The following is a 12,391-nucleotide window of genomic DNA, read 5'->3' on the forward strand; positions in this document are numbered from 1 at the left end:
TACTCAGTGATAAGTGTACTCTTAATCCCCTAAGTGTACTCTTAATCCCCTTCACCTATTTCCCCCATCCCCCCACCCATCTCCCCTCTAGTAACCACCAGTTTGTTCTCTATAGTTAAGAGTCTGTTTCTTGGCTTGTCTCTCTCTCTCTCTTTCTTTTTCTCTTTGCTCGTTTGTTTTGTTTCTTAAATTCCACATATGAGTGAATTCATATGGTATTTGTCTTTCTCTGACTGACTTCACTTAGCATTATACTCTAGCTCTATCGATGTCGTTGCAAATGGCAAGATTTCATTCTTTTTTTATGGCTGAATAATATTCCTGTGTGTGTGTGTGTGTGTGCACGTGCGTGCGTGCCACAGCTTCTTTATTCCTCAAACAATGGACACTTGGATTTTTTCCATATCTTGGCTATTGTAAATAGTGCTACTATAAAAAGAGGGGTGCATGTATCCCTTAGAATTAGTGTTTTTGTATTCTTTGGGTAAATACCCAGTAGTGCAATTGCTGGATCCTAGGAAAGTTCTATTTTTAACTTTTTGAGGAACCTCCATACTGTTCTTCAGAGTGACTGCACCAGTTTGCATTTCCAACAGTGCATGAGGATTCCTTTTTCTCCACATTCTCGCCAACACTTGCTTGTTTCTTGAGTTGTTGATTTTTAGCCATTTTGACCACTGTGAGGTGATATCTTTTTGTAGTTTTGATTTGCATCTCCCTGTTGATAAGTGATGGTGAGCATCTTTTCATGTGTCTGTTGGCCATCTGGATGCTTTCTTTGGAGAAATGTCTGTTCATGTCTTCTGCCCATTTTTAAATTGGATTATTTGGATTTGGGGTATTGAGTTTTATCTTTATATAATCTTGGATACTAACCCTTTACTGAATGTCATTTGCAGATATCTTCTCCCATTCCTCAGGTTGCCTTTTAGCTTTGTTGATTGTTTCCTTTGCCATGCAGAAGCTTTTTTTTTTTTTTAAATGTAGTCCCAATAGTTTATTTTTGCTTTTGTTTCCTTTGACTTAGGGGATCTATCTAGAAAAAACTTGCTACATCTGATGTCAGAGAAATTAATGCCTATGCTATTTTCTAGGATTTTTATGGTTTCAGGCCTCACAGTTAGGTCTTTAATCCATTTTGAATTTATTTTTGTGTATGGTGTAAGCAAGTGGTCCAGTTTCATTCTTTTGCATGTTGCCGTCCAGTTTTCCCAACACCATTTGTTGAAGAGACTTTCCCATTGGATATTCTTTCCTGCTTTGTCAAAGATAAATTGTCCATATAATTGTGGGTTTACTTCTGGATTTTCTATTCTGTTCTGTTGATCTATGTGTCTATTTTTGTGCCAGTACCAGACTGTTTTGACCACCACAGCTTTGTACTATAACTTGAAGTCCAGAATTGTGATGCCTCCAGCTTTGTTTTTTTTTTTTTTCTTTTTTTTACTTAAAGATTTTATTTATTTATTTGACAGAGAGAGAAACAGCGAGAGAGGGAACACAGGCAGGGGGAGTGGGAGAGGGAGAAGCAGGGAACCCGAAGCGGGGCTCTATCCCAGGACCTGAGCCAAAGGCAGACACTTAATGACTGAGTCACCCAGGTGCCCCTCTTTGTTTTTTCAAGATTGCTGTGGCTGTTTGGGGTCTTTTGTGGTTCCTTACAAATTTTAGGATTGTTTGTTCTTGTTCTGTGAAAAATGCTATTGGTATTTTGATAGGGATTGCATTAAATGTGTAGATTGCTTTGGGTAGTATAGACATTTTAACAATATTTGTTCTCCCAATCCATGAGCACAGTATATCTTTCCATTTCTTTGTGTCATCTTCAATTTCTTTTATCAGTGTTTTGTAGTTTTCAGAGTACAGGTCTTTTACCTCTTTGGTTGGGTTTATTCCTAGGCATCATTATTTTTGGTGCAATTGTAAATGGGATCAATTCCTTGATTTCTCTTTTTGCTGCTTCATTATTGGTGTATAGAAATGTAACAGATTTCTGTATATTAATTTTGTGTCCTGCGACTTTACTGAATTCCTGTATCAGTTCTAGCCGTTTTTTTGGTGGAGTCTTGAGGGTTTTCTATATATAGTAGTATGTCATCAGTGAATACTGAAAGTTTTACTTCTTCCTTGCTGATTTGGATGCCTTTTACATTGTTGTTGTTGTCTGATTGCTGTGACTAGGACTTCCAGTACTATGTTAAATAAAAGTGGTGAGAGTGCACATCCTTGTCTTATTTCTGACCTTAGGAGAAAAGAAAGGTTCTCAGTTTTTCCCCACTGGGGATGATATTAGCTGTGGGTTTTTCATATATGGCCTTTATTATGTTGAAGTATGTTCCTTCTAAACCTACTTTGTTGAGGGTTTTTATCATGAACGGATGTTGTATTTGGCAAATGCTTTTTCTTTTCTTTTTTTTTTAAGTAGCCTCCACACCCAGTGTGGAGCCCAGTGTGAGGCTTGGACTTACAACCCTGAGATCAAGACCTGAACTGAGATCAAGAACCAACTGAACCACCCAGGCACCCCTCAAATGCTTTTTCTGCATCTATTGAAATAATCGTATGGTTCTTATCCTTTCTCATATTGATGTGATGTATCATGCTGATTGATTTGGGAATGCTGAACCACTCTTACAACCTAGGAATAAATCCCACTTGATTGTGGTGAGTGATTTTTAGAATATATTATTGGATTTGATTTGCTAGTATTTTGTTGAGAATTTTTGCATTTATGCTCCTTAGCAATACTAGCCTCTAGGTCTCTTTTTTTTGTGACATCTTTTTATCTGGTTTTGGCATCAGGGTAACGCTGGCCTCACAGAATGAGTTTAGAAGTTTTCCTTCCTCTTGTATTTTTTGAAATAGTTTAAGAAGAATAGTTTAAGAAGAAGCTACCTGGTCCTGGACTTTTGTTTGTTGGGAGCTTTTTGATTACTGATTCAATTTCTTTGCTGGCAATTGGTCAGTTCAAATTTTCTATTTCTTTCTGTTTTTATTTTGGTAGGTTATATGTTTCTAGGAATTTATCCATTTCTTCCAGGTTGTCCAATTTGTTGGCATATAGTTTTTCATAATATTCTAAGTGTTTATATTTTGGTGGTGTTAGTTACTATCTCTCCTCTCTCATTTGTGATTTTATTTATCTGGATCCTTTCTCTTTTTTTCTTGGTAAGTCTGGCTAGAGGTTTCCAGGTCCTGGTTTCATTGATCTGTTCTATTGTATTTTTAAGTTATAGAAACTTAAATAAATAAATGTTATAGAAACATTTATTTCTGCTCTAATCTTTATTATTTCCTTCCTTCTGTTAGTTTTAGGTTTTGTTTGTTATTCTTTTCCTAGCTCCTTTGGGTGTAAGGTTAGGTTATTTATTTGAGATTTTTCTTGCTCCTGAGGTAGGCCTGTATTGCTATTAACGTCCCTCTTAGAACTGCTTTTGCTGTGTCCTGAAGGTTTCGAGCCATTTTGTTTTCATTTTCATTTCTTTTCATGTACTTTTTAATTTTTTCTTTTATTTCTTAGATGAACCATCCATTGTTTAGTAGCATGTTATTTAACCTCCATGTATTCATGGTCTTTCCAGAGTTTTTCTTGTGGTTGACTTCTAAGAAGTTTCCTAGCATTGTGGTGAGAAAAGATGCATAGTATTGCTTCATTCTCTTTGAATTTGTTGAGGCCTGTTTTGTGGCCTAACGTGATCTCCCTTCTGGAGAATGTTCCATGTGCACTTGAAAAGAATGTGTATCCTGTTGTTTTAGAGTGGACTGTTCTGAATATTTCTGTTAATCCACCTGGTCCAGTGTGTCATTCAAAGCCATTATTTCATTGTTGACTTTCTGTTTAGATGATCTATCCATTGATGTAAGTGGGGTGTTAAAGTCCCTACTATTATTGTGTTATTATGAACTAGTTCCTTTAAGTTTGTTATTAACTGTTTTATATATTTGGGTGCTCCCATGTTGGGTGCATAAACATTTACAATTGTTACCTCTTATTGGATTGTCCCCTTTATTATTAAATAGTGTCCTTCTTTGTTGTTACAGTCTTTGTTTTAAAGTCTATTTTGTCTGATCTAAGTATTGCTACTCTGGCTTTCTTTTGACACCCATTTGCATGATGAGTGTTTCTCCATCCCCTCACTCTCAATCTGGAGGTGTGTTTAGATCTGAAATGAGTCTCTTGTAGGCAGCATACAGATGGGTCTTGTTTTTTTTTAATCCATTCTGTCACCCTGTATCTTATGATTGGTGCATTTAGTACATTTACATTCAAAGTAATTATTGATAGATATGTATTTAATGCCATTGTATTACTTGTTTTGTGGTTGTGTCTGAAGATTTTCTCTGATCCTTTCTTGTCCTTTCTTTCATGGATTGCTGGCTTTCTTTAGTGATATATTTGGATTTCTTTCTCTTTATTCTTTGCCTGTTTATTAGTTTTTGATTTGTGGTTACCATTAGGTTTGTATATAACATCTACATGTAGCAGTCTATATTAAGTTAATGGTTATCTAAGTTTGAGCTCATTCTTTACTTTTCTCTTCCCCATGTTTTAGATATATGATGTCATACTTTACATCCTTCTATTTTGTGAGTTCCTTGACTGATTTTTTACAAAAGTATTCATTTTTTGTTTTTTTGGGTTTTTTTTTAAGATTTTTTATTTATTTGATATGACAGAGAGAGAGAGCAAGCACAAGCAGGTGGAGTGGCAGGCAGAGGGAGAAGCAGGCAGAAGCAGGCTCGCCGCTGAGCAGAGAGCCCAATGTGGGACTTGATCCCAGGACCCTGGGATCATGACCTGAGCCAAAGGCAGACACTTAACTGACTGAGCCACCCAGGCGTCCCCAGAAGTGTTCATTTTTGCTGCTCTTGTGTTTCCTACCTTCATACTGTCATTTTTGGTCTTTCCTTTCCACTCAAAGAGTCCCCTTTAATATTTCTTGCAGGGCTGGCTTAGTGGTCATGAACTCCTTTAATTTTTGTTTGTCTGGGAAATTCATTATCTCTCCTATTCCAAATGATAGCCTTGCTGGATAGAGTATTCTTGCCTGCAAGTTTTTCCCATTCAGCACTTTGAGTATATCATGCCACTTCTTTCTGGCTTGGAAAGTTTCTAATTAAAAATCCATCGATAGTCCTATGGGGTTTCCTTTGTACATAACTGTCTTCTTTTCTCTTGTTGCTTTTAATAATTTTTCCTATCACTATATTTTGCCATTTTAATTATAATATGTCTTGGTGGGGCACCTGGCTGGCTCTGTTGGTAAAGCATGAGACTCTTGATCTCAGGGTTGTGAGCTTGAGCCCCATGTTGGGTGTGGAGCCTACTTAAAATTAAAAAACAATATGTCTTGGTGTGGATCTGCTTTTGTTGATTTTCTTGGGGGTTCTCTGTGCCTTCTGGATCTGGGTATCTGTTTCCTTCCCCAGATGAGTGAAGTTTTTAGCTATTACTTCTTCAATTTTCTGCCCCCTTTTCTCTCTCTTCCTCTTCTGGGACTCCTATAATAAGAACGCTATTATGTTTGATGGAGTTGCTGAGTTCCCTAAGTCTATTCTTGTTTTGCATAATTCTTTTTTTCTCTCTTTTGTTCAGTTTGATTACTTTCCATTACTCTGTCTTCTAGGTCATTAATTTGTTCCTGTGCTTCTTCCAGCCTGCTGTTCATTCCAGCAAGCGTGTTTCTCATTTCGTTTATTGAGCCCTTTATCTCTGCTATGCTATTCCTTACCTCTTTGTTAAAGGTCTCACTGATGTCTTCCCCTCTTTTCTCAAGTCTAGTATCTTTATGATCGTTGTTTTATTTTTTTATTTTTTGGGTTTCATTTGTTTAGTGATCTGATTACTCCACAGAGGAGTTAAGATGGGAGGGAGCTTCAGCATCACCCACCTTCCCAGACGGCAAGAGCTCCAAAGCGTGTGCAAGACAGTACAGTCACTGCTTCCTGGGAAGGTGTGAACTGTGGGCTGTGAGCCCACTGGACTTGGCCTTGGGCCATCAAGGTAATGGAGCACCAGCCATTTTCCTAAGCCCGAGTGAGGCAAGGTGCACCTGCACAGATTGTGAAACAGGGTTCAGGATTTCTCCTCTCATAACTGAGAGCCCAGAGATCTGTACTACCGTTGGTGCACTCCTCCAGTAGGTCAAAGATCATCATCACTCTGGCTGCTTGGAAGGGTTTAACCAGAGTGAGTCATGTAGTGACTGATGCTGGAGCAGCTGGTGAGAGCTGCCTCCCTTTGAATTCTGTCTCCAAGCACAGCCTGGGGAAGATAAACACAAGCTTTAGTGAGGGCTAGAGCCTGTCTCAGAATCAGGTCCCATAGGGGTGAGTTGAGACCAGCAAGGAGGGGGACAGTGGGCTGAGGAGAAGAGAAGGTGGGGATGCACCATCATTCAAAGACAATCTAGGCTTACAGCCCACCTCCCTGGGGCTCCCAAAGGAACAAGAGGCTGAGGTAAGCCCGCAGCTGGGCCCTCCAGGCCCATCCTGGCAGCAGGGTATGGGCCGTCGTTGCAGCCCAGTGTTTTTCCCAAGAACAACCCGTGGAGAGCCACGACTTCCTGATTCTTCAGCTAGCCCTCTCCCCGTCTGAATGTCGGGGCCTCCAGTTCCACAGTGGGATGGTTGGAGTGTGGCCACAGGGCAGAGTCTAGCTGGAATGGGTATTCACTGCCTGCCTATGGCTCCTGAGACGCAGAAGTTCCTTTGCCTTTCCAGCTGAACTTCAGCAAGTGGCTAAATATTCAGAAGCAGACTGCCCTGGCTTGGGGCCATCATTCAGGAACTCATGACCCAGCCCATGGCCACACATGCCACAGGGCCCTTTTAAGGCTTCAGGTGTATTGTGCTCCTGATGCTTGGCCACACGATCAGCATGCATGGTCTCAGTGAAAGCGGCCATGTGTTCACACTTTGAGCAGCTGAAGAAAAGCTCATAGTCATACTTGGTGCACACATAGACAAGTGGCTCAAAGTGGTTCTCGAAAACCTCGCCCCCAAAGAAGCTGTAGAATGACATGGCACCAGCAGGACCATAGTGCGACCACTGCCTCAGAGAGATCTGAGGCCAGTGGCTGAGGAATGCCTGGCCTGCACTGGGGGCCCCAACTCTCCTCTCAAGCATGATCATATGCTTTGAATAGTATGTTACTTATATGTCTTACTTAGACCTCTAGCTGTGACCTTGTCCTGTTCTTTCATTTGGAACAAATTCCTCTGTCTTCTCATTTTGTGTAAGTCTCCGTGTTAGGAAGAGTCAGCTATGTCTCCTGTTCTTGAGGGTAATGGCTTTATGAAGAAGAGGTCCTATAGTGCCCTGCAGTATAGTGTCCCCTGTTCCCTCGGGCCTGGTGCTTCAAGGAGTGTCTCCAGCGTGTGCTGTGTGCGCTCTGCTATTGTGGCCTGGCCACTTTATGCTTCAGGCCCGTCACCTGCAGAGGCTCTCTTTGTCTGTTGTGGGCAGTGTTTGGTCCTTGGCCTGAATGTGGTGCATTTTAACTAGGTGTGCTGTGGTCTGCTTGTGAAATGAGACCTGTCACCACTGTCACCAGAACCGAGGCCTCACCAAAACTCCCGGGTCAGGAGATATGATGTTGGCAGGGATCTGGGCCAGTCTTCTGGGAAAGCACACACTGAGCTTGAGGCAAGGGTGACTAGAAAGAGCAATTGTTCCAGAGGGTGAGGGGTCAGGGCTTGGTGTAAGCAAGTTAGGTGGGGAGTGTTAGCCCTGTGCTTATGCTGAGGGGCAGGAGAGGGAAATGATGCCAGCCAGTTCCTTTGTTCCTGGAGGGTTCTCTCCATTGAATGCTGCCTCTTTGGGACATGCTCCAAGATGAACAAATAACCTCCCGACTCCGTGTTCCAGGCACTCTTCAGATTGCTGTTTCCACACTGTATGTCTGTGGGCTGTTTGCCTGCCTTCTCTCCCGAAGCAGTCCCAATGTCCTCTGAGCTCTCCCAGATCCAAGCATGCTGACCTTTAAAACTCCAGGCTTTAAGTTCTGTTGGTTAAAAGAACTCACAAAACTCACCTCTCACTTCCCAAGTCCATTGCTATGGAGGTTCGTCTTTTCTGTGTGTTCTCCTGTGTGCTAGTGTATCACTCACCCATCTCTGAGACCGCGCTCCCTCCCCACTGCAGCTCCACTATCTATTTCTCCCCCAAGCTGAGTCTCTACACTTCCTACATTCTTCAGTGTGGCCTCTTCTCTACGTTGGGTTGTGGAGTTTGTTCTGCCAGGCTTCAGATCAATTTCTGGGGTATTTAGGATGATTTGATAGTTATTAAGTTGTATCTCTGGGACATGGTGAGCCTAGGATCCTCCTACTCTGCTGCCATCTTCCAAGAACTCCTGTAGACCTGGATTTAAAGGGCTCATGTGATTAGGTCGGGCCCACCCTGATAATATGCATAGCTTAAGGTTAACTAATTTGAGACCTTAATTACATCTGCAAAATTCCTTTTCCCAGGTGTCTCATTTTCCTGGGCTACACAACAAATTATCCCAAACCTGGTGACTTTAACAAGAGAAATTTATTCTTGCACAGTTTGGGAGACCAAAAGTCTGAATGTCAAGGTGTTGGCAGGTTGGTTGGCTTTTGGGGCCTCTGAGGAGAATGTTTTATGCCTCTCTCCCAGCTTCTGTGTTTCTTAGCAATCTTTGGTGTCCTTGGCTTGTAGCTGTGTCACTCTTTGTCTCCATCTTCACATGGCCCTCTTCCCCTTTGTGTCTATCTGCCCTACTTATAGGGACACCATATTGAATTTAGGGTCTACTCTACTCCAGTATTATCTCATCTTAACTAATGATATCTATAAAGACCCCATTTAACAAATAAGGTCACATTCTGGGTTTTGGGTGGGCATGAATTTTGGCGGAACATAATTCAACCCCTAACAGTCCACTGTGGCTCCCTAAAATTGAGGTCTGTCTCATGCATGAAATACATTCAACTCACCCCGATATCCTCAGGTCCTCACCCATTCCAGGATCAATTCTAAATCCAAAATCTCATCTAAATATCAATTCTACAGATTCCAAATGTGATCATCTAAGGTATGTGTGAGACTGGGTATTAATTTATTATTTGAAGAAATGGCCTGTAAGCTGGAGTTTAGAAATAACTTTGTTATGTGGAGACAGTTTCTATAAGGTAACTTGACCAATCTTAATTAGGATTATTATTACCATTTAAAAAGACAGAATATATAGCTAAGATATATCATATGTATTAAACACTTACTGAATATTTATTATGTACCAGACACTCTTTTAGGTGCTAGGAATATATTATAAATTAAAATTGACAAAACCCCAACCTTCATATTTACATTCTGGAACTAAATATGTTCCCAATTGGTAAGAAATCATTATTTTCAAAGAGTATTCTTTACCTTATGTGAATAAAATTTTTTTGATCATTTCTATTTGTGTAGAGCATATATATGAATAGGCCTCAGAAATTCAATTTGTTGATTATAAGGTTGCCTTTAGAACCTACACAGCTATTATATTTCAGCTTAGTTCAACATAAACATTTATTAAGAACCACCATTTGGGGGCGCCTGGGTGGCTCAGTCGTTAAGTGTCTGCCTTCGGCTCAGGTCATGATCCCAGGGTCCTGGGATCGAGCCCCACATCGGGCTCCCTGCTCGGCGGGAAGCCTGCTTCTCCCTCTCCCACTCCCCCTGCTTGTGTTCCCTCTCTTGCTGTGTCTCTCTCTGTCAAATAAATAAAATCTTAAAAAAAAAAAAAAAAAGAACCACCATTGCACCACTCTTTGGCATGTCATTTGAGGTCATATGGGTCTGCCTGCATCCTAAGTGACCTCTACATCCACTTACTCACTTTATATCCCAGCCACTTGGAAACACTTGCTGTACCCTGAACACATTTTTAAATTATTATTATTTTTTCAATTTAAAAATTAATTTAAAATAAATTTAAATTAAATTAATTATCTTTTAAATTTTAGCTAGTTAACATACAGTGCAATACTGGTTTCTGGAGTAGAATTCAGCAACTCATCACTTACGTACAACACTCAGTGCCCATCATAGCAAGTGCCCTCTTTAATACCCATGGGCTAGGTGGGTGCATCTAGCCCATCCCCCACCCACTTCCCTCCATCAACCCTCAGTTTGTTCTCTATTTTTAAGAGTCTCTTATGGAATGTTTCCCTTTTTTTCTTTTCCCCCTTCCCATATGTTCATCTATTTTCCTTCTTAAATTCCACATGAATGAGATCATATGGTATTTGTCTTTCTCTGACTTACTTCACTTAGCAAAATACTCTCTAGCTCCAACCATGTCCTTGCAAATGGCAAGATTTCATTCTTTCTGATGGCTGAGGAATATTCCATTGTGTACATATACCACATTTTCTTTATCCATTCATCAGTCAATGGGGTTCTCTCCATAGTTTGGTTATTGTTGATAATGCTGCTATATAAATATCAGGGTGCATGTATCCCTTTGAATGTGTATTTTTGTATCCTTTGGGTAAATATCTAGTAGTGCAACTGCTGGATCATAAGGTATGAACACACCTTTTTATGACACACTTGTGCTTTTGTTCATGTTCTTCTTTCTGCCTAGAAATACTTTCTTTATGTTACTGGAAACTTACTCATTCTTCAAGACATAGCACCAATGGTTCTTCTTTGGTGGAGTCTTCGTATCTGCCATCCCATGGCCAGAGTTAATTGTACCTTATTCCTACATGATTTTGTCTCTACTTGGCTCAGCATTCTTATTGGGTCTTCTTTATATTATTATAAAGTTTCTCCAACTAAATTGTAAACTATTCAAAAGAATTAATATTTATGTGCCTTGCACATAGTAGGCAAATAGTGAATGAATAAATATACATTTAAAATGGTTTCAAATCACTAAATTCTACACCTGAAACTAGTATTACACTGTTAACCAATTGGAATTTAAATAAAAACTTGAAAAAAAAGGTGTTAAATTTCAAAATATACAAAATTATTAACAAGAGTTCCTGACACCTTAATTTATATGGAAAAATGTTTATTCCTTTATTAGATATATTTTAATTGCAAAAGCATGGGAATATAAGAATTATTTATTATTTATGAATGAACCACTTACTACTGAATGAGAAATTAAATAGTAAATATAAAAACCAAGATGTTATTTTCCACATAATAGTGATTAGAGCTTTTTATGTTTCTGGCACAAAATCTTTGTTGTGCACTTTCTTGAGCACTGTGTAACACATTCACTAATACTCAAAAAGCGGTTGGGAAGAATAATGTAGTTAAAACGATAGGCCATTTTTATATTGTAATTGTGCAAAAAGTAATCAAAAGAAGGAAGTCATACTTTTTGTATTTTGACAACATGTGAAAGTGAAGGATTTTTTCTATTTTATCTTTGTGATTATTATACATATTTACCTGTTTTGATAATGGAAGTCTTTCTGTTAAGATATTAGTGACTTGGAAAAGAATTTTTAATTTGTGGCAAGGTTGATATTCTTGGCATAGTTGCTTAAAGATGCAAACCTTGGGAAGCAAAATAAATTATGAGCTAACGTGAAATATTAGAGCTTTTAATTTACAATATTGTTCTACTTTGGCATTTTATTCTTATTTAGAATTTTTGTTTAAATGATTAGAAAATAGAAGAAAAATTGTTGAAATTTACTGTCTTTCTCGATTGGCAGACAAGCCATTCTAACCATTTCCTGTTTGCTCATTTCTATTGCAGGCTTAGTCCTCCTGTCCTTCCACTGTGCTCCTTAAAGGAAATACATCTGTCTACTGATAAATTTTTCAGAATGGAACCATCTGGAATTACCAATGGTTGTTTTCTTTCTGTTCTAACAAGGGAGGTAAGGGGGGAAAATTCCAATCCATGTCATACTTTGGAATTAAGAAAGAACAAACCTCATAAAGAGGAACCTAGGTACTTTGTGAACATTTTGTAATGGTGTGCTTATTTATGAATACCCACCATTTGCATCGACATGGATGGGACTGGAAGGGATTGTGCTAAGTGAAATAAGTCAAGCAGAGAAAGACAATTATCATATGGTTTCACTCATATGCGTAACATAAGGAATAGCGCGGAGGACCACAGGGGAAGGGAGGGAATACTGAATGGGAAGAAATCAGATAGGGAGACAAACCATGAGAGACTCTGGACTCTGGAAACAAACTGAGGGTTACAGAAGGGAGGGGGGTGGAGGGATGGAGTAACCGGGTAATGGGTATTAAGGAGGGCACGTGTTGTGATGAGCACCGGATGTTATACACAACTAATGAATCGTTGAACACTACATCAAAAACTTTCAATGTACTATATTCTGGCTAACTGAACATAATAAAAAAAATAGCTAAAAGACAGGAGAAAGAGTT

The 12,391-nt window shown here is 39.4% G+C and overlaps 1 protein-coding gene and 1 pseudogene across 1 annotated transcript in view; one reads left to right on the forward strand and one right to left on the reverse strand.

The window, feature by feature from the left end:
• Positions 1 to 12,391, forward strand: part of NSUN7 (NOP2/Sun RNA methyltransferase family member 7) — a 62,019-nt gene that overhangs the window by 48,123 nt on the left and 1,505 nt on the right. The window contains exon 11 of the mRNA XM_045881277.3: positions 11,742 to 11,865. Within this exon, the coding sequence (XP_045737233.1) occupies positions 11,742 to 11,865 (124 nt within the window). The remainder of the gene's footprint in view (positions 1 to 11,741; positions 11,866 to 12,391) is intronic.
• LOC123848621 (methionine-R-sulfoxide reductase B1-like) lies at positions 552 to 11,742 on the reverse strand (annotated as a pseudogene).

Source organism: Mirounga angustirostris, unplaced genomic scaffold, assembly GCF_029215605.1.
Source record: "Mirounga angustirostris isolate CCGP_5_RB_7025 unplaced genomic scaffold, mMirAng1.0.hap1 SCAF_2, whole genome shotgun sequence".
NCBI lineage: Eukaryota > Metazoa > Chordata > Mammalia > Carnivora > Phocidae > Mirounga > Mirounga angustirostris.